At 36.9% G+C, this 23852-nt stretch overlaps 1 protein-coding gene across 1 annotated transcript in view; it reads left to right on the top strand.

Annotated features, from left to right (window-relative positions):
* Window positions 1-23852, top strand: part of cfap46 (cilia and flagella associated protein 46) — a 182291-nt gene that overhangs the window by 144675 nt on the left and 13764 nt on the right. Inside the window, exons 47-52 of the mRNA XM_073834516.1 lie at window positions 954-1127; window positions 1964-2061; window positions 5219-5289; window positions 8120-8265; window positions 8349-8452; window positions 11179-11258. Of these exons, the coding sequence (XP_073690617.1) occupies window positions 954-1127; window positions 1964-2061; window positions 5219-5289; window positions 8120-8265; window positions 8349-8452; window positions 11179-11258 (673 nt within the window). The remainder of the gene's footprint in view (window positions 1-953; window positions 1128-1963; window positions 2062-5218; window positions 5290-8119; window positions 8266-8348; window positions 8453-11178; window positions 11259-23852) is intronic.

The raw sequence follows: 23852 nt of genomic DNA, 5'->3' as shown, positions 1-23852 counted from the left end.
ACTTCAGATCGGATTCGTGATTCATTTGATTCAAATTGGAAATTTAGAGCGAGTTCGCGAATCATTTAAGTTTGATCGAGACTTAGGCTCGGATTCATGATTTATTTGATTCAGATGGGGAATTTAGAGCAAGTTTGCGAATCATTTAATTTTGATCGAGACTTCAGATCAGATTCGCGATTCATTTGATTCAAATCGAAAATTTAGAGTGAGTTCGCAAATCATTTAATTTTGATCGAGACTTCAGATCGGATTCATGATTTATTTGTTTCAGATGGGGAATTTAGAGCAACTTTGCGAATCATTTAATTTTGATCGAGACTTCAGATCGGATTCGCGATTCATTTGATTCAAATCGAAAATTTAGAGCGAGTTCGCAAATCATTTAATTTTGATCATGACTTCGGATCGGATTCATGATTTATTTGTTTCAAATTGAAAATTTAGACCGAGTTCGCAAATGATTTCATTTTGATCATGACTTCGGATCGGATTCATGATTTATTTGTTTCAAAACGAAATTTCGGATTTGGATTCGCGATTCATTTGATTCAAATCTGCAATTTAGAGGGAGTTTGCAAATCATTTGATTTTGATCGAAACTTCTGATTGGATTCGCAATTCATTTGATTCAAACCGGGAATTTAGAGCGAGTTTGTGAATAATTTGATTTTGATCGAGACTTTGATTCACCTTGATTCGGAATAAGCATGTTGTTTGAATTTTTACATAAATATTGTTACACTGAATGACAATGTTACATTATTTCAACCGAATTTTGACATTTTATTTTCTTCTTTGAAACCTTAAAAGTAGACATCTTTGACTCATATATCAAGTCATTCGATATCACATTTGCATTTGTGTTTCTTGGGAAAATGTTGCTTGATATAAATAGGAGACAAAAGCTCAGGTTGATTAATACTCATTAAAGTCATGTGATCTGATTTCAGAGCAGTGTGTGCTGTGTTGAGATGTTGTCCGTCCTGCACTCGATCTGCTCCAGTGTCAGTGAGTCTCAGGCCTGCGCTCTGCTGAACCTGCGGAGGAAGCTGCTTTCTGCACAGGGTAATAGACCCGACAGCACTCTGACAGCTGTGAACCGAGAGCTCGCCGCTCTCTCCAAGGTACAGCACTGACAACCTGTTAATGATACAAACTCCCTCAGACCACAGACCTGTCACTGCCCACTTACACTGCACTCTGTAATCGACTTAACTGATAAGAAAAGCTAAGAAGAGAGGTATTTCAGCAAAAAAAAAAAAATCCTGGGAATGACAATTTACATTTTTTCACTGTAAATTATAAGATGACTTTTATGAATTTTTAAAAACTGTGAAATGACATGAAATGTCACCTTACATCAAATAGAATTTACCTTTGCATTTAACATTTGTGACCTTGGACCACAAAACCAGTCACAAGGGTCAATTTTCTGAATTTGAGATTTATACATCATCTGAAAGTTGAATAAATAAGCTTTCCATTAATGTATGGTTTTTTAGGATATGAAAATATTTTAAAATATGGATCTGAGGATGCAAAAAAATCAAAATAATGAGAAAATCGCCTTTAAAGTTGTTCAAATTAATTTTATTAGCAATGCATATTACTAATCAAAAATTAAGTTTTGATATATTTATGGTAGTAAATTTACAAAATATCTTCATGGAACATGATCTTTACTTAATATCCTAATTATTTTTGGCATAAAAGAAAAATCAATCATTTTGACCCATACAATGTATTTTTGGCTATTGCTACAAATATACCTGTGATACTTAAGGGTCACATTTATGCATTTAGTAGACACCAAAAGTGTTCCCTGTATAGAGTATATAACTCTCATTTTTGTAATTTTGAATAAGTTGAATTCATTAGTTGATCATGTGAAGTAACTAACAAATGAAGAAACACAACATTATTCACTCACAATCACAAATGTGTCTGATCACACTTTCAGGCCTTCACTCATCTGACCATAAATCCAAACCACCTGAGAATTCTGGGAGAAATGCCACCTAACTTCCAGATCTTGCTGCTCCAACACTCAGAGGACAGGTGGGATGGACTCAACTCTATTATAGAAATATACTTTAATGCATTTAGCAGATGCTTTTATCCAAAGTGATTTACACTGCATTCAACTTCATGCATTCCCTGGGAATTAAACCCATGACCTTGCTTTGCTATTCTATTCTATTCTGTTTTGCTCTGTTTTACTCTGCTCTATTTATTTTTTCTGTTCTTAATTCAGTTTTTTTGTTTGTTTATTCTTCTGTTTTGTTTTGCTTCATTCTATTAAATTTTGTATTTTATTCTCTCTGTTCTACTCTGCTCTATGCTAATCTGTTCTGTTGTGTTCTTTTCTATTCTAATCATTTACCTTCTATTCTCATCTGCTTTGTTCTGTTTGTATTTCATTTTATTAGGTTTTATTCTACTCTGCTCTGTTCTACAGTAATCAACATTTGAAGTGGATCAGAAAAGTTAATCAAAGTTGTCCTGAGACAATTCTATTCTATTCTATTCTATTCTATTCTATTCTATTCTATTCTATTCTATTCTATTCTATTCTGTTCTGTTCTGTTCTACTTTATTTCACTCTCATCCGCTCTGTTTTGTTGTATTTTATTTTATTTACTCTGGTCTATTCTGCTCTATTTTATCTGTTCTATTCTATTATGTTCTGTTCTGTTCTGTCCTACTTTATTTCACTCTCATCTGTTCTGTTGTATTTTATATTATTCACTCTGTTATACTCTGCTCTAATTGTTTCTATTCTACTCTATTCTATTCTATTCTGTTCTGTTCTGTTCTGTCCTACTTTATTTCACTCTCATCTGTTCTGTTGTATTTTATATTATTCACTCTGTTATACTCTGCTCTAATTGTTTCTATTCTACTCTATTCTATTCTATTCTGTTCTGTTCTGTTCTGTCCTACTTTATTTCACTCTCATCCGCTCTGTTGTGTTGTATTTTATTTTATTTACTCTGTTCTATTCTATTCTATTCTATTCTATTCTGTTCTGTTCTGTCCTACTTTTATTCTACTCTCATCCTTTCTCTTCTGTTGTATTTTATTTTATTCACTCTGTTATACTCTGCTCTAATTGTTTCTATTCTACTCTATTCTATTCTGTTCTGTTCTGTTCTGTTCTGTTCTACTTTATTCCACTCTCATCCGCTCTGTTCTGTTGTATTTTATTTTATTTACTCTGTTCTATTCTATTCTATTCTATTCTATTCTGTTCTGTTCTGTCCTACTTTTATTCTACTCTCATCCTTTCTCTTCTGTTGTATTTTATATTATTCACTCTGTTATACTCTGCTCTAATTGTTTCTATTCTACTCTATTCTATTCTATTCTGTTCTGTTCTGTTCTGTCCTACTTTATTTCACTCTCATCTGTTCTGTTGTATTTTATATTATTCACTCTGTTATACTCTGCTCTAATTGTTTCTATTCTACTCTATTCTATTCTGTTCTGTTCTGTTCTGTTCTGTTCTACTTTATTCCACTCTCATCTGCTCTCTTCTGTTGTATTTTATTTTATTTACTCTGGTCTATTCTGCTCTATTTTATCTATTCTATTCTATTCTATTCTGTTCTGTTCTACTTTATTCCACTCTCATCCGCTCTGTTCTGTTGTATTTTATTTTATTCACTCTGTTCTATTCTATCTATTCTATTCTATTCTATTCTATTCTGTTCTGTTCTATTCTGTTCTGTTCTGTCCTACTTTATTCCACTCTCATCCGCTCTGTTTTGATTAATTTTATTTTATTTACTCTGTTCTGTTCTGTTCTATTCTATTCTATTCTATTCTATTCTATTCTATTCTGTTCTGTTCTGTTCTGTCCTACTTTATTCCACTCTCATCCGCTCTGTTTTGATTAATTTTATTTTATTTACTCTGTTCTGTTCTGTTCTATTCTATTCTATTCTATTCTATTCTATTCTATTCTGTTCTGTTCTGTTCTGTCCTACTTTATTCCACTCTCATCCGCTCTGTTTTGATTAATTTTATTTTATTTACTCTGTTCTGTTCTATTCTATTCTATTCTATTCTATTCTATTCTATTCTATTCTATTCTATTCTATTCTGTTCTGTTCTGTTCTGTCCTACTTTATTTCACTCTCATCTGCTCTGCTCTGTTCTGTTGTATTTTATTTTATTCACTCTGTTATACTCTGCTCTAATTGTTTCTATTCTACTCTATTCTATTCTATTCTATTCTGTTCTGTTCTTTTCTGTTCTACTTTATTCCACTCTCATCCGCTCTGTTCTGTTGTATTTTATTTTATTCACTCAGTTATACTCTGCTCTAATTGTTTCTATTCTACTCTATTCTATTCTGCTCTACTTTTTTCATCTGATCTTTTATTTTTTGTTTGATTTGCTCTACTCTGCTCTGTTCTGTTTTGCTTTTTAGTTTTATTCTGTTCTGCTTGTTTCACTTCTTTCTATTTTCATCTGTCCTGTTCTGTTGCATTTTGTTTGCTCTATTCTGATCTGCCCTAGTCTATTTGCCTTATTTCTATTCTGCTCTAATTTTTAACATTACCCTAGTCTACTCTATGCCATTCTGCTTGAAATCAGTAATTTTCCTAAATAAATAAATATTTATAAAAAATGTACCACAAATGCTCATCTTGTCTAGCTGTGCGATGTGCATGCATACTCTAGACAAGACGAACATTTGAGGTTAAACATTTTATAAACATTAAATAATCTAGGAAAATGACAGATTGTTTCATTAGATAAGCTGCATTTAAACTGCCTTTTTAACCTTCAATCAGTTGAGCACCATTATAATCCACTATATGGAGACATACTATAAGGAAACTTAATAAGAAAGAAAGACATGAATTTCTTGGATGACATGGGGGTGGGTAAATTATCAGGATTTTATTTTATTCTGGAAGTAGACAGGAACATATGTCTCCTGCTGTTCCTGTGCCGCACACTAGGGGTGTGTGAGAGCATCTTTGTGAGCTTATGTGTTCAGTCATTCAGTGGATTCCCAGTGGCAGTGAAATTCTCTGTGCTCTGACACCACTAAATCTACTCATTCTGTCAGCACCATCTGTGCCACACACACACACACACACACACACACACACACACACACACACACACACACACACACACAGACACACTTACAGAGGAGCCGCAGCTGTGTGTAAATCATGTCTGTTCTGTGGTTGTGTAGATCTGTGCTGTACGCTGGCCTGTATGAGAAAGTTAAAGCCACAGAGACTCAGAAAGGAAAGAATGCAACAGGTAACCATACAACTCACGTTTACATATAATCTCCCTTTAACATTGTTTTTCTTACTTGTATTTCTTTTTTTGCAGACACAGATTTAGTTTTGAGTGAATATCGTTTAAACATGTCAAGTTAATAATAAAGGTTAATAAATTATATTTTGCATAAATAAAATGAAGCCTAGGCGTTGGCTTTGGCAACTTAATATATAAACCTAGAAGTAAATGCAAAAGTAAAAAGCATTAAATAATTTGTTGCTTATATTTAAACTCATTGAAAAGGCATTTTCAATAACAATGTTTGGATTCAAAATAAAATTAATGGATAAAAGTGTAAAAAAATGCACTGCATGATCAAACATTTAGCTGAGATAAATATATATTCTTGAAAAATGTCTTTAAAAAATGCTCCGCTCCACCCCTCAAATTAAAAAACTGATTAAATGCCTAAAAATCCTGATTGGAGTTTCACTATAAATAATTCTATCTGATAAAAAGAAGGCTTTAGATTTGTATCAGCAGATATTGCCTCCTGTGATCAGCAATCAGTGATCAACCTCAAAAATCCTGATCAGAGAAGTCCTATATTTTCATGAAAAAATTGAAATCATTGCATCTTTTTTCCTTTGAATTTGGGTTGAATTATTACTTATGAAAAGATGCAAATAAAAGTCAGCATGCTGTTACACCCAAAATCATTTAATTAGCTCACCAAAACAAATGTGACATAATAAGGTACATGATCTCCATGCTTTTTCCCCATTTTTCTATTATTGACACTACTGTTTAAAAGTTTGGTGTTAGTAAGACTTTTTTATATTTTTGAAAGAAGTCTCTTCTGCTCATCAAGTGATCAAAAATACAGAAAAAAATGTGAAATAATATTACAGTTTAAAATAACAATTTCCTATGGGAATATGTGTTAAAATGTAATTTATTTCTGTGATCAAAGCTGAATTTTCAGCATCATTACTCCAGTTTTTAGAGTCAGACGATCCTTCAGAAATCATTCTAATATGCTGATTTGATGCTCAGCAAACATTTCTGATTATTATCAGTTGAAAACTGCCCAATATTTTTATGGGAAACCTTGATACATTTTATTTATTTTAGGATTCACAGAATAGAAAGTTAAAAAGAACAGCATTTATTTAAAAAAGAAATATTTTGTAACATTATAAATGTCTTTACTGGCACTTTTAATCAATCTAATGTGTCCTTGAGGAGCAAAAGTATTGATTTATTTGAAAAATAAATCTTACAAACCCCCCAAATGGTTGAACAGTAGTGTATATATTTTGCTTTGCATCTGGGCACGTATTTAGGAGAAAATTTGGTCACACTTTATATTAGGTTGCCTTAACTATTATGTACTTACATCAAGAAATAAGTACAATGTACTTAATGTAGTCATATTGCATTGCAAAACACGTTTGCTTCTATTAAGGTGGGATATGGGTAAGGTTAGGGACAGGTTTGGTGGTATGAGTAGGTTTAGGGGTGGGTTAGGATGTAAGGCATGGGTCAACAGTGGTAATTACAGAAATTAACAACAAATTTAATTACATGTAGGTTTTTAAAAAAGAAAAGTACGATGTAAAAACATGTATGTACACAATAAGTACATTGTAGCAATTTAAATAGTAAGGCCACCTAATGTAAAGTGGGACCGAAAATTTAAAAAATCAAAAAATTTTGCTCTAAGAGTATTTCACAAAGCATTTTAGTGCTAAAACTAGCTAATAAATCTGTGAAACATTAGGAGTTGTGAAAAGGACTCCTAAGTCATTAAGACCAAATCCCAAACTAGGCCTTTCCTCTCTGCTGAAAAAAAAACAAGCATCACTGAAATTCAAAGAGTTTCCACTACAAAAACCATTCCAGATATTACAAACCATCAACTTTTAAACATAAAAATCATTAATAAAAGGTTTCCTGTACTGTTTTTTCATTAGGGCATATTTCATACCAATAGAAGATGACCAGTTATCAGTAGAGATTAACAGGCACCATTACAGTTACCATTAAAACCAATACAATTTCTATTTTAACCAGTAAAAACATAAAAAAAAATTGTGATGGTTTCCTTTTTTTTTTTTTTTTAGCTAAATGGCTGTTACCCGCAATCTGCCTCGGAACATAAACATTTTAGGAACATGCAATTATTGGCACGTATATGTTTTCCCATGCATCTTTTTTGGTTTTGGAGGTTATCCATACTCCGAATTGTCGTTTGATTATATCCTAGTTTTCATTAACAGGTTGGTTAAGAAGCTGTTCTTGAGTTATTTTATGTTTGCAAGTCTATTAGCCATGATTAGTCTAGTCGGTCAAGTAAAATGTTGTTTATATGCATATCTGCTAATTGTTTGTGAGAAGCACACATGTACATTTATCTGAACATATACTTGTTTAATTAGTGACACTAATTGACATTAGTAGCAACATCTTTATTTTTAAAACTTTATTTGAATATGGCAACATTATATCTCCTTCTACAATATTTTATGAATAAATCTCTGACTCAGACTCCTCCCCTATCAGCCAATCACTGTGTGCATAGTTAATGAGCATGCTGACATCATCCATAGTAATGAGCTCAACCCCGCCCCTTACTCTTAGTTTAAGACTTCACTCTATTCCTTAGGAAAAGTTTGTCTCAGCAGCGTTGTGAATAGGTTTTAAGAGAAAACTCTTAGCTAAACACTTTTAGGAGAACTCTTAGTGGTTGTGAATACGAGCCTTGGTTTATATTATTTTTGTTTGCATTCTACAATAGTCTGAATCATGGCCCAGGTGTGTTTTGAACAGGTTTGGTGCTTTATGCATCTGTCTTTTTCTATAGGTGGTCTGATCTGCTCTAAGGTGGTCAAGGCGTCCGTTCATCAATCCGATCTACTGCAGCTCCACAAACGCCTGCAAGAGTTCAAAGATCTGAACGCACAGATGAGTCTAAAAGAGTCACGCCGCTGCGGACAGAACCACACACAAGTAAGACACACTGACACCTACAAATGCTTTAATAAGGAAAAAGCATCAATATCACAGCAATCTCTTTCACTTTCTTTATTAAGGAAGACAAAGATGAAAAGCTGGATGATTGTTTCAGAGCTCTGCTTGAGGAAATGGAGAACTACCTGAATCCTCTTCTCTCACAGTTTGACTTTTCATGCTTTAGGTACTAAAGGCACACATGCACATCTGTATTCACAAAACATTTTATCTTAGCACTAAGTTCTCCTAAATAGCAGTAAAAGTTTTTAGATAAGAGTTTTCCCCTAAAACCTATTCACAAAGCTGCTGAGACAAACTTTTACTAAGGAATAGAGAGAAGTCTTAAGATAAGAGTAAAGGCGGGGTTGACTTCGTTGCTATGGATGATGTCAGCATACCTACTAACTGTGCACACTGTGATTGGCTGATAGGGAAGGGCTCTCTGTCAGAGATAAATATTGTAGAGCACGATATTATTTTGCCAAATTCAAATTAAGGTTTAAAAATAAAAATGTGTGTTTAAAAATAAAGCGTTTATAATGCAGGCTATGTGTCACTATTTAAACAACTATATGTTCAGCTAATTGTCAGCATCTTAAATATGTGACCCTGGACCACAAAACCAGTCATAAGGTTAAATTTTACAAAACTGAGATATATACATCGTATGAAAGCTCAATAAATAAGCTTTCTATTTATATAAGGTTTGTTAGGATAGGACAATATTTGGCCGAGATACATCTATTTGAAAATCTGGAATCTGAGGGTGCAAAAAAATCTAAATGCTGAGAAAATCACCTTTAAAGTTGTCCAAATTAAGTTCTTAACAATGCATATTACTAATCAAAAATTACATTTTGATATATTTATAGTAGGAATTTTACAAAAAATCTTCATGGAACATGATCTTTACTTCATTTACTAATGATTTTTGGCATAAAAGAAAAATCAATAATTTTGACCCATACAATGTATTGTTGGCTATTGCTACAAATATACCCCAGCGACTTAAGACTGGTTTTGTGGTCCAGGGTCACATATATGCTTCTCGTGAACAATTTGTGCATGCAAACGTAAATGACAACCAAACTGGATGCAAGGACAACAATATTTGCCACCCACCGCAATATTGCACTAGTATTTATTAAGATTAAGGGTCTGGCATCGAGCAATGAAAAGGGCCTAACTCGAGGGGCGGCACCAAGTGTGCATTTGAAACGCTCACTGCACGCAATTGGATAACGCCTCGACCAATCACAACAATACACAGTTTGACGTATCCAGAGCGACGGTGAACAATGTATAACAATGTGACAAGATTAATAACTATTAATTACGACAGCCGAATCAACCTCATAAAACAATTAGGTCCAATCAAACTATTCATTAACTATCAATTAATATGTGGATGGACGCTAGTTTTTCATTCAGCTGCGAGACATATCGTCCTGTTCAAGTTAGGCTACTGTATTACTATTGAATAGTTCAGTTTTTCGTTACAGTAAGTTTACCAAGTGACTAAAGGAACGATTAGAGCGTGGTTTTCTGTCCCTCTTTTATATGAAAAGCCAAGTCTAACTTGTTCATTGTAGCGGCCAAAGCCATTTCAAACAACTGGTGTTTATCTGTAGCCATCTTTGTTTACTAAATGATTCTGGATGTCACAACACTGTCGTCATCAGCTTAGCTCGCCTCTGGCCCGCCTACATCAGATACACCGATTTGATTGGTTCCCAGAACTGCTTACGTAATGCAGTAACGTGCATCATTGCTGGATGCCAGAGTGTCTTGCAGAGACAATTCAAATTGTGCTCTCACGAGATCTCTGGATTTCCAGGGTAATATTGCACACTACTGGCGTAGTAATTCATCCGTTGCAACAACAACAAAAAAAAAATTATAAAAAGTCAAATAAAAAATATTGCAAAACAATACAAAATTTAATTTTCAACCAGTGGGGATGATTTTGTTGTCCACTTTCTTCTTAAAAAGAGAAAAAAGAAAGTACATGCTGGGTTCATCCAGTTATTAGATATATAGAGAGGAAGGAGAAAATACTTTTTGTGTGCACCTTCTCAAAGAATCTCCAGGATTATCCCAGGCAATTCAAAGTTTACTTATGTCAGTAAACTTTGATGCTTTGCCAGAATTACTGGAGCCACATACAGTATTATAAAGAAGACCACTAATTTCTGTGAATTCAAGTGTACAAAGACCTTTACACTGCTTTGTGCTGCAAGACGAAGGCAATCCTGGATTTTGGCGTTTTCGCTTGTATGGTGGCTCTAAACTGTCAAAACACCTCTCAAAATGCTTGCTACAGATGCAAAAAAAATAAAAAATAAAAAAATAAAAAATTGCAGAAAATCAAACCCGATCCATTTTTTTTTGTTATGACGGACGAAAGTTCTGGAGGCAGTATGTAAATATAATTGGACAAATTTGGAGATAACCAGATGTGTGGAAAAACAGCCTATGTGTGCAAATAAATGCAGTGTGTTTACGTTCTGAGGCAGATTACCGGCAACAGCCAATTTAAGATAGTTTGGGATTTAGTCTTAGTGATTTAGGAGTCCTCTTCACTACTCCTAACATTTCACAGGTTTAGCAGCTAGTTTTAACACTAAAATGCTCTTAGAGCAAAAATGTAGGATTCCTAAATTTAGCATTGACACACCCCTTATTTTAAAGATTTCCTCCTAAATCATCAAGTTAGGAGCTACTTTTAGCCTTAAGATGTTTTGTGAATACGGGCCCTGATGTTTTATATACACGTTTAACAGGTGTTTGTACTGGTAGCGAGTTAATGCATCTATAAATGTGGCTTTTGTTTGCGCCAGTTTTAATGCCTGAACACGTCTGTCTCGTCTGCCCTCATCGTCTCTCATTTCCTCTTCTGTCTTATCGCAGCGTTCGCTCTCCGTCCATCTCCGCCACTTCGGCCCGAGCCAAAGACAAGGATGAGAAAACTGCTGATAAACCTCAGCCAGGTACAAAACACACACAAACACAACATTTAATCATCGAACAATGACGAGAATGGCTAATAGTGCATTAATTGTTTTTAATATTGATGATAATAATCAGAAATGTTTGTTGAGCAGCAGATCAGTATATTAGAATGATTTCTGAAGGATCATGTGACACTGAAGACTGCAGCAATGATGCTGAACATTCAGCTGCGCATCACAGAAATAAACTAGATAAAAAAATTAGTCATGACAAACTTTAAGTTGCCTTGAGAAAGCTGGACCAGAAAGTTAAAAAAGTTTTAAAGTTTTAATTAGCCTTTTCCACAAAAATCTGAAATGACGTCAGCGCAGGGTAAAGTCAGTTCCGCTACAGGTCTGCGCCTATTATATTAATATGCTCTTTTCTCAAATAATGCCTTTTACCTTTTCTGTTTTGTCTGTTTTCCAAGTTGTTGTTATATAATCAACAAAGAAACAACATTTTTACTTGTTTGTGATTTATATGGGCACTCGGACCGCTGACTCGTCAATATAATATGCACAAAATATCGCCAGCCATAGTCTCTGTTCTCAATCTCTGGTATATTTAACCCTTGTGCGACCTTATGGACATTTTTGTCCATTTCAGTTTTGTTTTTTGTTTTAAGTGTGTATGTGTCAATGCCAACTGCATAAATCTTGGCTCAGGTGTGTATTTTTATTGAAACTTTAATATTTCATCCTCATTTCCTTCAAAAAATCTGTTTTACCCTCCGTACAAAAAATACTCACACTCAGGACCTTAAGGACAAAAATATCCACATTGAAACCCATTAAAACTGCAATTTTTTAACCCAGGGCCATTTGACTATAAAATGATGCAATATTTGCTAATAGGCATTCATTCTTTCGGAAAGGCTTCAAATTTTAATTTTTTACCATTTTTTACTAGATTGTGCCATTTTTTCAAATTTGGCATATAAAAGAAATACTTACTTTTTTGTGTTTTCTGCTTATGCATATTATAGTCTATTATAGAGTCAATTGGAAAAATAATGCAGCTATAATTGTGTGGGTATGTTGGTGAGGATGTCAGAGTGTGGTTTGCATGTGTTTACTGAAAATTTTATGGGTGTAATATGTCTGAAAGAAATTATATTGTACTGGCAATCAAAAATCCCACTCAATGTATATGATTCTCACTATTGGCAGGGTCATAGGGCCATGAGAAAGCTATGAATAAGGTCAAAGAAGGTTAATGAGCTTTGAGGATTTTTCTTTTTCACCCAAACACACATTTTAATCCTTGATTGCACTTTTTCATTTGTTATTGTTTTTGTACAGAGATAAAAGGTGAGCTTGAATTTGATGTAGAAGTTCAGAAGCCCCTGAACACATTGTTTTTGTTTTCACCACAAGAAAACGCTGATTTTGTAGTCTGGCAGATTTTATACAAAGTTTGAGTGTTCGCACAGCCCAGACAGGTGTTCGCAAAGCAAAACCTATACATATTTGGTGCTTGAGGGCTTGGTCATTTCATTGCTTGCAAGATGAAGAGACGTTACTCAGCAGAGGAAGCTCTGGAGCTAGGTGTTGCCCACTGACAGCGAGTATTATGTAAAGAAACCAGTTTTTAAAGCATTACAATTCTGAAAATGAATGAATATTTGGTAATTATGAATAGAATAGATGCTGATAAAAAAACAATAGTCAGTGAAAGTGGACAAAATATTAATATATAACATTTCTATGACAGTTTTTTGACATGGCCATTTTTGTCCATTATGGCCCTAAGTGTTAGTTGTTGTTTTTTTTTAAATCTGACACTACATAAAAAATATAAATGCCTCAAAATGAATGTTGTTGTTCTTCACTGACACACCAAAGAAGCTAATAAGCAAAGAAAAAAAAAATCTGCTTATCATTTAGTATATGGAAATTAACTACTATTTTTCATTTTTTCATTAAAAAAAAAACACCTGTGGCATTATGCAAACAAACCAGCATTTAAAGGGTTAACATTCTGAAAATCGACATCAGTGAAAGTGGAAAAAAATATAATAAATCATATTTTTATGACAGTTTTTGGATGTGGACATTTTTATCCATTTTGCACCTATGTGTAAATTTTTTTTTTTTTGAACGCACAAGGGTTAAGCGTATTTTCTCAATTTACTCAATTTCCCTCAAATCACTACATCATGGTAAATTATGAAAGCATTTATATCCAAATGCACAAGATTAAATTAAATAATTCTGAGTCCGGATGATGCATAAACTCAATACAGCAACGTAATCCAGATCCAAATGGAATTAAAGCTGCAAGCAGCGATGAACGGGCCCTCGCACACAGGCTCACCGCCGACCGGTGGCTTCAGGAACACAGCTAATGGTGGGCAGTATGCTTTTAATACAGTAAAAATAGGAGAAATATGTCAAAGTCACTTAAAAGTGCCAAATTTCCTGCTGCCAGCTGGTGGCGCTATGCCTATAACTGATTATTGGCATTTAGATGTGTTCAGGCCAGCACTATTATCAAACATATTAAGTTTGGTGCAGATTGGCCTTGGTATGTTTAAGTTAGTGAAAGATATGATATATCCTGCTGCCAACAGGTGGCGCTATGATAATATCTGAATATTGTCCTTTAGGTATCTTCAGGCCAGGACTCTTACCAAACCTGTGTAGTTTGAGGCAGATCGGAAATTTTATGGCTGAGTTATAACAACTTCTATGTCCATGGCAAAACATCAAAGTTTGTCACGCCGCCACAGACACGCCCTTTAACGAAAACTCAAGATCTTCGCAATTTAACATCTCTAAGGCCTCTAGATCAGACTGACCAAATATAATGTTGATATCATTAAATCTCTAGGAGGAGTTTGCTACAAGTCATTTCCTGTTGCCAACAGGTGGCGCTGTGATTATAATAGAATATTGGCCTTCAGATGTTTTCAGGCCAGGACTCTTATCGAACATGTGAAGTTTGAGGCAAATCGGACATTTTATGACTGAGTTATAACAAGTTTTATATCCATGGCGAGACCTCGAAATTTGTCAGGCCGCCACGGACACGCCCTTCAACGAAAACTCAAGATCTTCACAATTTAACATCATTAAGGCCTTTATATTAGACTGACTGATTTTGGTGTTGATGTGTATAAATCTCTAGGAGGAGTTTGTTGTAGAGTACAGCATGACACTTCCTGTTGCCAGCAGGTGGCGCTATGACTATAACCGAATATTGGCATGTAGATGTCATCAGGTCAAGAGTGTTATCACACATGTGAAGTTTGGGACAGATCGGACATTGTATGCCTGAGTTATAGCAACTTCCTTTTTCATGGCGAAGCATCGAAATTTGCCAGGCCGCCACGGACACGCCCTCCGATGAAAACTCTAGATCTTCGCAATTTAACGTCACAAAGGGCTTTAGATTAGACTCACCAAATTTGCCGTTGATCCGAATAAATCTCTAGGAGGAGTTCGTTCAAGTATGACGCCTGAAAATGGCAAAAATGACACAAATTTTGCTAAGAAAATTAAAAATAACCGACTTCCTGTTGGGTGTCAAATTTTGCTCCAAGAGGCTTTTTTGTAGGTATTGGTGAGCTACATGTGTGTACCGATTTTCGTGCATGTACGTGAATCACAACTGAAAGCGCACACCGCGGAACGTGTAAAGGTGGCGCTATCGAGCCATTTTGCCACACCCACTTCTGCAACCCATATCAGACGTAAATTTTCGCCAGGTCTGATGTGTGTGCGAAGTTTCATGAGTTTTCGGGTATGTCTAAGCCCTCAAAAATGCGATTCATTTTGGAGAAGAATAATAATAATAATTAAAGCTGCAAGCAGCGATGAACGGGCCCTCGCACACGGGCTCACCGCCGACCGGTGGCTTAGGGAAAACAGCAAACGGTGGGCAGTATGCTTTTAATACAGTAAATGTTGGAAAAATAGATCAAAGTCACTTAAATGTGCCAAACTTCCTGCTGCCAGCTGGTGGCGCTATGCCTATAACTGATTATTGGCATGTAGATGTGTTCAGGCCAGCACTTTGATCAAACATATGAAGTTTGGTGCAGATTGACCTTGGTATGTGTGAGTTAGTGCAAGATATGATATATCCTGCTGCCAATAGGTGGCGCTATAATAATATCTGTATATTGGCCTTTAGATGTCTTCAGGCCAGGACTTTTACCAAACATGTGAAGTTTGAGGCAGATCGGACATTTTATGGCTGAGTTATAACAACTTTTATGTCCATGGCGAAACATCAAACTTTGTCAGGCCGCCATGGACACGCCCTTTAACGAAAACTCAAGATCTTCACAATTTAACATCTCTAAGGCCTCGAGATCAGACTGACCAAATATAATGTTGATATCATTAAATCTCTAGGAGGAGTTTGGTACAAGTCATTTCCTATTGCCAACAGGTGGCGCTGTGATTATAATAGAATATAGGCCTTCAGATTGGTTCAGGCCAGGACTCTTATCGAACATGTGAAGTTTGAGGCAAATCGGACATTTTATGGCTGAGTTATAACAAGTTTTATATCCATGGCGAGACCACGAAATTTGCCAGGCCGCCACGGACACACCCTTCAACGAAAACTCAAGATCTTCGCAATTTAACATCGCTAAAGCCTTTTTATTAGACTGACCGATTTTGGTGTTGATCTGATTAAATCTTTTGGAGGAGTTTGTTGCAGAGTACAGCATGACACTTTCTGGTGCCAGCAGGTGGCGCTATGAGTAAAACTGAATATGGGCATGTAGATGTCATCAGGTCAGGAGTGTTATCACACATGTGAAGTTTGGGGCAGATCGGGACTTTTATGCCTGAGTTATAGCAACTTCCTTTTTCATGGCGAAGCATCGAAATTTGCCAGGCCGCCACGGACACGCCCTCCCATGAAAACTCTAGATCTTCGCAATTTAACGTCACAAAGGGCTTTAGATTAGACTCACCAAATTTGCCGTTGATCCGAATAAATCTCTAGGAGGAGTTCGTTCAAGTATGACGCCTGAAAATGGCAAAAATTACACAAATTTTGCTAAGAAAATTAAAAATAACCGACTTCCTGTTGGGTGTCAAATTTTGCTCCAAGAGGCTTTTTTGTAGGTATTGGTGAGCTACATGTGTGTACCGATTTTCGTGCATGTACGTGAATCACAACTGAAAGCGCACACCGCGGAACGTGTAAAGGTGGCGCTATCGAGCCATTTTGCCACACCCACTTCTGCAACCCATATCAGACGTAAATTTTCGCCAGGTCTGATGTGTGTGCGAAGTTTCATGAGTTTTCGGGTATGTCTAAGCCCTCAAAAATGCGATTCATTTTGGAGAAGAATAATAATAATAATAATAATAATAAACGAAGCAGATCCAATAGGGTCCTCACACCATCGGTGCTCGGGCCCTAATAATAATAATAAACGAAGCAGATCCAATAGGGTCCTCACACCATCGGTGCTCGGGCCCTAATTAAAGCTGCAAGCAGCGATGGTAGGGCCCTCGCACTCGGGCTCACCGCCGATCGGTGGCGAATGGTGGGCACTATGCTATTAACACAGTAAATGTAGGAGGAATATGTCAAAGTCATTGATATGTGCCAATCTTCCTGCTGCCAGCTGGTGGCGATATGCCTATAACTGAATATTGGCATGCAGATGTGTTCAGGCCAGTGCTTTCATGAAACATATGAAGTTTGGTGAAGCTTGAACATGGCATGCTTGAGTGTAAGTCATGACATATCCTGCTGCCAACAGGTGGCGCTATTACGAAATATTGGCTTTTAGATGTCTTCAGGCCAGGACTATTGGCAAACATGTCAAGTTTGGTGCAAATTGTACATTGCATGCTTAAGTTAGTGTAAAACAAGTAATTTGCTGTTGCCAGCTGGTGGCGCTATGACTATAACTAAATACTGGCATGTAAATGTATTCAGGCCAGGACTCTTATCAAACATATTAAGTTTGGGACTGATTGGACATTGCATGCCTGAGTTACAGTAACTTCCTGTTTCATTGCATTAAGAGTATGCTTTAGCACTTAGCTAAATGTTGCTAACATGTTTCTAGCATGTTGCTACCCTATTTAACACTTGTTGATATTTTTAAAATGTTGCTTGGCATCCACAACAGTATTAAACATGTGACTTCCTGTTGCCAGCAGGTGGCACTATGACTATAACTGAATATGGGCATGGGCTTGTGTTCAGACCAGGACTCTTATCAAACACATTAAGCTTGGGTCAGATTGGACATTGTATGCATGAGTTACACTTATTTTTCTTTGTATTAATATCATGCTTTAGCTCTTAGCTAAGTGTTGCTAGCATGTTTTAACATGATTCTAGCATGATGCTAGCCTATTTGAAACTTGCTAAAGCTTTTTAATATGTTGCTAGGAGTCCGTAACACCATTAAACACCACTTCCTGTTGTCAGCAGGTGGCGCTGTGACTATAACTGAATATGGGCATGTATATATCTTCAGGCCAGGAGTCTTATCAAACATGTGAAGTTTGGGGCTGATTGGACATTGCATGCCTGAGTTACAGTAACTTCCTGTTTTATGTCTTTAACAACATACTTTAGCACTAAGTAAGTGTTGCTAGCATGTTTGAGTACGTTTTAAACTAGTTAAGCACTCAATGGCTTTTTTAGTGTGTTGCTAATAGTGTGTCACAGTGTTAAACATGTCACTTCCTGTTGACAGTAGGTGGCGCTATAACTATAACTGAATATTGGCATGTAGACATCTTCAGGTCACGACTGTTATCATACATGTGAAGTTTGGGGCTGATTGGACATTGCATGCCTGAGTTACAGTAACTTCCTGTTTCATTGCATTAAGAGCATGCTTTAGCACTTAGCTAAATGTTGCTAACATGTTATAACATTTTTCTAGCATATTTCTACCCTTTTTAACAGTTGTTGAATTTTTTTTAAATGTTGCTAGTCATCCACAACAGTATTAAACATATGGCTTCCTGTTACCAGCTGGTGGCGCTATGACTATAACTGAATACAGGCATGGGCGTGTGTTTAGGCCAGGATTCCTTTCAAACATGTTAAGTTTGGGGCTGATTGGACATGGTATGCCTGAGTTAGAGTAACTTCCTGTTTTATTGTATTATTAGCATGCTTTAGCATATTAGCTAAGCGTTGCTAGCATGCTTGATTATTTTTGTAGCATGTTGAATATTAAGTTTGGGTCAGATTCAACAGTATATACATGAGTTACAGCAATTTCCTTTTGTATTTGTATTAATAGCATGCTTTAGCTCTTAGCTAAGTGTTGCTAGCATGTTTTAGCATGTTTGTAGCATGTTGCTAGCCTATTTACGACTTGTTAACGTTTTTCAATATGTTGCTAAGAGTCCGTAACAGTGTTAAACATGTCATTTCCTGTTGTCAGCAGGTGGCGCTATGACTATAACTGAATTTGTGCACTGACATGTGTTCAGGACCAGACTGTCATCAAACATGTGAAGTTTGAGGCAGATCGGACATCGTATGCCTGAGTTATAGCAACTTCCTTTTTCATGGCGAAACATAAAAGTTTGTCAGGCCGCCACGGACACGCCCATGGAAGAAAACTCTAAAGCTTCGCAATTTAACATCGCAAAGGCCTTATGATGACACTCAGCAAATTTGAAGATGATCGGATAAAAACTGTAGGAGGAGTTCGTTAAAGTACGAGGCCTGAAAATGGCAAAAACTGCACAAAAATCGTACAGGAAATTCAATATAACGGACTTCCTGTTGGGTTTCGGATGTTGCACCAGGAGACTTTTTTGTAGGTATTGGTGTGTTACATATGTGTACCGAGTTTCGTACATGTACGTGAAACGTAGCTCGAGGCGCACTCCGTTGAAATTTTATAGGTGGCGCTATCGAGCCATTTTGCCACACCCACTTTTGAAAACCATATCAGATGTAAATTTTCGCCAGGTCTGATGCATGTGCAAAGTTTCGTGAGTTTTCGGGCATGTTTAGGCCCTCAAAAAGACTTTTCATTTTGGAGAAGAAGAAGAAGAATAATTAAAGCTGCAAGCAGCGATGAACGGGCCCTCGCACACGGGCTCACCGCCGACCGGTGGCTTTTTGAACACAGCTAATGGTGGGCAGTATGCTTTTAATACAGTAAAAATACGAAAAATATGTCAAAGTCACTTAAATGTGCCAAATTTCCTGCTGCCAGCTGGTGGCGCTATGCCTATAACTGATTATTGGCATGTAGATGTGTTCAGGCTGGCACTTCCATCAAACATATGAAGTTTGGTGCAGATTGACCTTGGTATGTTTGAGTTAGTGAAATATATGATATATCCTGCTGCCAACAAGTGGCGCTATGATAATATCTGAATATTAGTCTTTAGGTGTCTTCAGGCCAGGACTCTTACCAAACCTGTGAATTTTGTGGCAGATCAGACATTTTATGGCTAAGTTATAACAACTTCTATGTCTATGGCGAAACATCAAACTTTGTCAGTCCGCCACGGACACGCCCTTTAACGAAAACTCAAGATCTTCACAATTTAACATCTCTAAGGCCTCTAGATCAGACTGAGCAAATATAAAGTTGATATCATTAAATCTCTAGGAGGAGTTTGCTACAAGTCATTTCCTGTTGCCAACAGGTGGCGCTGTGATTATAATAGAATATTGGCCTTCAGATTTGTTCAGGCCAGGACTATTATCGAATATGTGAAGTTTGAGGCAAATCGGACATTTTATGGCTGAGTTATAACAAGTTTTATATCCATGGCGAGACCTAGAAATTTGTCAGGCCGCCACGGACACGCCCTTCAACGAAAACTCAAGATCTTCGCAATTAAACATCACTAAAGCCTTTATATTAGACTGACCGATTTTGGTGTTGATATGTATAAATCTCTAGGAGGAGTTTGTTGCAGAGTACAGCATGACACTTCCTGTTGCCAGCAGGTGGCGCTATCACTATTACTGAATATGGACATATAGATGTTATCAGGTCAGGAGTGTTATCACACATGTGAAGTTTAGGGCAGATCGGACATTTTGTGCCTGAGTTATAACAACTTCCTTTTTCATGGCGAAGCATCGAAATTTGCCAGGCCGCCACGGACACGCCCTCCGATGAAAACTCTAGATCTTCGCAATTTAACGTCACAAAGGGCTTTAGATTAGACTCAGCAAATTTGGCGTTGATCCGAATAAATCTCTAGGAGGAGTTCGTTCAAGTATGACGCCTGAAAATGGCAAAAATGACACAAAATTTGCTGAGAAAATTAAAAATAACCGACTTCCTGTTGGGTGTCAAATTTTGCTCCAAGAGGCTTTTTTGTAGGTATTGGTGAGTTACATGTGTGTACCGATTTTCGTGCATGTACGTTAATCACAACTGAAAGCGCACACCGCGGAACGTGTAAAGGTGGCGCTATCGAGCCATTTTGCCACACCCATCTCTGAACCCCATATCAGACGTACATTTTCGCCAGGTTTGATGTGTGTGCAAAGTTTCATGAGTTTTCGGGTATGTTTAGGCCCTCAAAAATGCGATTCATTCCGGAGAAGAAGAATAATAATAATTAAAGCTGCAAGCAGCGATGAACGGGCCCTCGCACCCGGGCTCACCGCCGACCAGTGGCTTTAGGAAAACAGCAAACGGTGGGCAGTATGCTTTTAATACAGTAAATATAGGAGAAATATGTCATAAGTCACTTAAATGTGCCAAATTTCCCGCTGCCAGCTGGTGGCGCTATGCCTATAACTGATTATTGGCATGTAGATGTGTTCAGGCCAGCACTATTATCAAACATATGAAGTTTGGTGCAGATTGATTTTGGTATGTTTGAGTTAGTATATATGATATAATTTGCTGCCAACAGGTGGCGCTATGATAATATCTGAATATTGGCCTTTAGGGGTCTTCAGGCCAGGACTCTTACCAAACCTGTGAAATTTGAGGCAGATCGGACATTTTATGGCTGAGTTATGACAACTTCTATATCCACGGCGAAACATCAAACTTTGTCAGGCCGCCACAGACACGCCCTTTAACTCAAGATCTTCACAATTTAACATCTCTAAGGCCTCTAGATCAGACTGACCAAATTTAATGTTGATATCATTAAATCTGTAGGAGGAGTTTGCTACAAGTCATTTCCTGTTACCAACAGGTGGCGCTGTGATTATAACAGAATATTGGCTTTCAGATGTTTTCAGGCCAGGACTTTAATCGAACATGTGAAGTTTGAGGCAAATCGGACATTTTATGGCTGAGTTATAACAAGTTTTATATCCATGGCGAGACCTCGAAATTTGTCAGGCCGCCACGGACACGCCCTTCAACGAAAACTCAAGATCTTCACAATTTAACATCACTAAAGCCTTTATATTAGACTGACCGATTTTGGTGTTGATCTGTATAAATCTCTAGGAGGAGTTTGTTGCAGAGTACAGCATGACACTTCCTGTTGCCAGCAGGTGGCGCTATGACTATAACTGAATATGGACATGTAGATGTAATCAGGTCAGGAGTGTTATCACACATGTGAAGTTTGGGGCAGATCGGACATTTTATGCCTGAGTTATAGCAACTTCCTTTTTCATGGCGAAACATCGAAATTTGCCAGGCCGCCACGGACACGCCCTCCGATGAAAACTCTAGATCTTCGCAATTTAACGTCACAAAGGGCTTTAGATTAGACTTACCAAATTTGGCGTTGAACCGTATAAATCTTTAGGAGGAGTTCGTTCAAGTATGACGCCTGAAAATGGCAAAAATGACACAAATTTTGCTGAGAAAATTAATAATAACCGACTTCCAGTTGGGTTTTGGATTTTATCCCAAGAGGCTTTTTTGTAGGTATTGGTGAGTTACATGAGTGTACCGATTTTCGTGCATGTACGTGAATCACAGCTGAAAGCGCACACCGCGGAACGTGTAAAGGTGGCGCTATCGAGCCATTTTGCCACACCCATCTCTGAAACCCATATCAGACGTACATTTTCGCCAGGTTTGATGTGTGTGCAAAGTTTCATGAGTTTTCGGGTATGTTTAGGCCCTCAAAAATGCGATTCATTCCGGATAAGAATAATAATAATAAGAAACGGAGCAGATCCAATAGGGTCCTCACACCATCGGTGCTCGGGCCCTAAATATAGCTGCAAGCAGCAATTACGGGGCCAAGCACTCAAAGCGGAAAATGAGGAGCTAAGGATGGCAGGAACAGCAGACCAACTGCAACAATAAGGAAAAGGAACCAATTTTAAGAGGATTTTAGTGAAAATTACAGAAAAATGATGTAGAACGCCTACTGATATGATTTAATGCTTATTACGTTTGACCAACAGGTGGCACTGTTCTCAAATCCATGTGGTGTGTTTAGTGTGAGGTGACAAACGTGCACACAAAGTTTGGTGTCTTTATATCAAAGCTTTGCAGAAATACAGCCTCAGAGTCATTTTATCATAAAGCCTTAAATTTATAGAGGCGCTATACGAAAACGGTTTCATCTATCATCATGAAATCCATAACTTTTTGTCAGCACAGTCTGAAGATGATCTGACTCGATTTTGGTGAAAATCGGACAAACGGTCTAGGGACTAGTTCGAAAAAGTAGGTTTTCAACATAAATCAAAATAGCGGACAGGGAGTTTGGCCAACTGTGGCATAATTGGTATCTATGTTGTCAGCATGACCCAAGGAATATTTTGAGACCAGTTTCATTACAATAGGCTAATGCTATCTACAGTTATTAGCATTTTTGTTCATTTAAAAACTAATGGTTAATGAATGCTTCATTACTCTTGACCAATAGGTGGCGCTGCTACCAAATTTATGTGGTGTAATCAGTGTGAGGTGATAATGCCACATACCAAATTTGGTGCAAATATCTCAAAGCTTTGCAGAGATACAGCTTCCGATGCGCTTTGGCATCTTACCTGCAAATTCGTTGATGCGTTAAATGAAAACGGTTTCGAATATCGACACGAAATCCATAACTTTTTGTCAGCATGGTCTGAAGATGATCCGAGTCAAATTTGGTGAAAATCAGACTAACGGTCTAGGAGGAGTTCGAAAAAGTAGGTTTTCTACATTCATCAAAATGGCGAACAGGAAGTAAGGCCAATTTTGGCATAATTGGTATCAATGTTCTCGGTCTGACCCAAGGAATATTTTGAGATCACTTTTATTACAATAAGCCATTTTTTTCAGAAGTTATTAGCATTTTTCGAAATTTCGGTATAACTTTTGACCACAAGGTGGCGCTGGCCCCAAAATTTTTATGTACATTCAGGGCATGGTGCCGAACATTTTTGTAATTATTGTCGAAACGATACGTTAATCCGTTCTCAAGATACAGCATTTTAAAGCTAAATTCAAAATGGCCGACACCCAAAATGGCTGACATGGGAAAATTGGATATGGGTCGACTCGGCATGCTCCTCCGAATCTAACAAGACCAGTTTTGAGATTTTTGGTCAAACCACTGAGAAGTTATAAGCAAAAATAGCCATTTTTTATATCTCCTGACCACTAGGTGGCACTGTGACGAAACGCTGCAGGTAGCCTCAGGTTATGCTTGTTATAACACACACCAAGTTTTGGTCTCAATACTCCAAAGCATTGC

This window comes from Garra rufa, chromosome 2 (assembly GCF_049309525.1).
Source record: "Garra rufa chromosome 2, GarRuf1.0, whole genome shotgun sequence".
NCBI classification, from domain to species: Eukaryota; Metazoa; Chordata; class Actinopteri; order Cypriniformes; family Cyprinidae; genus Garra; species Garra rufa.
This window is presented reverse-complemented; position numbering and strand designations above follow the sequence as displayed.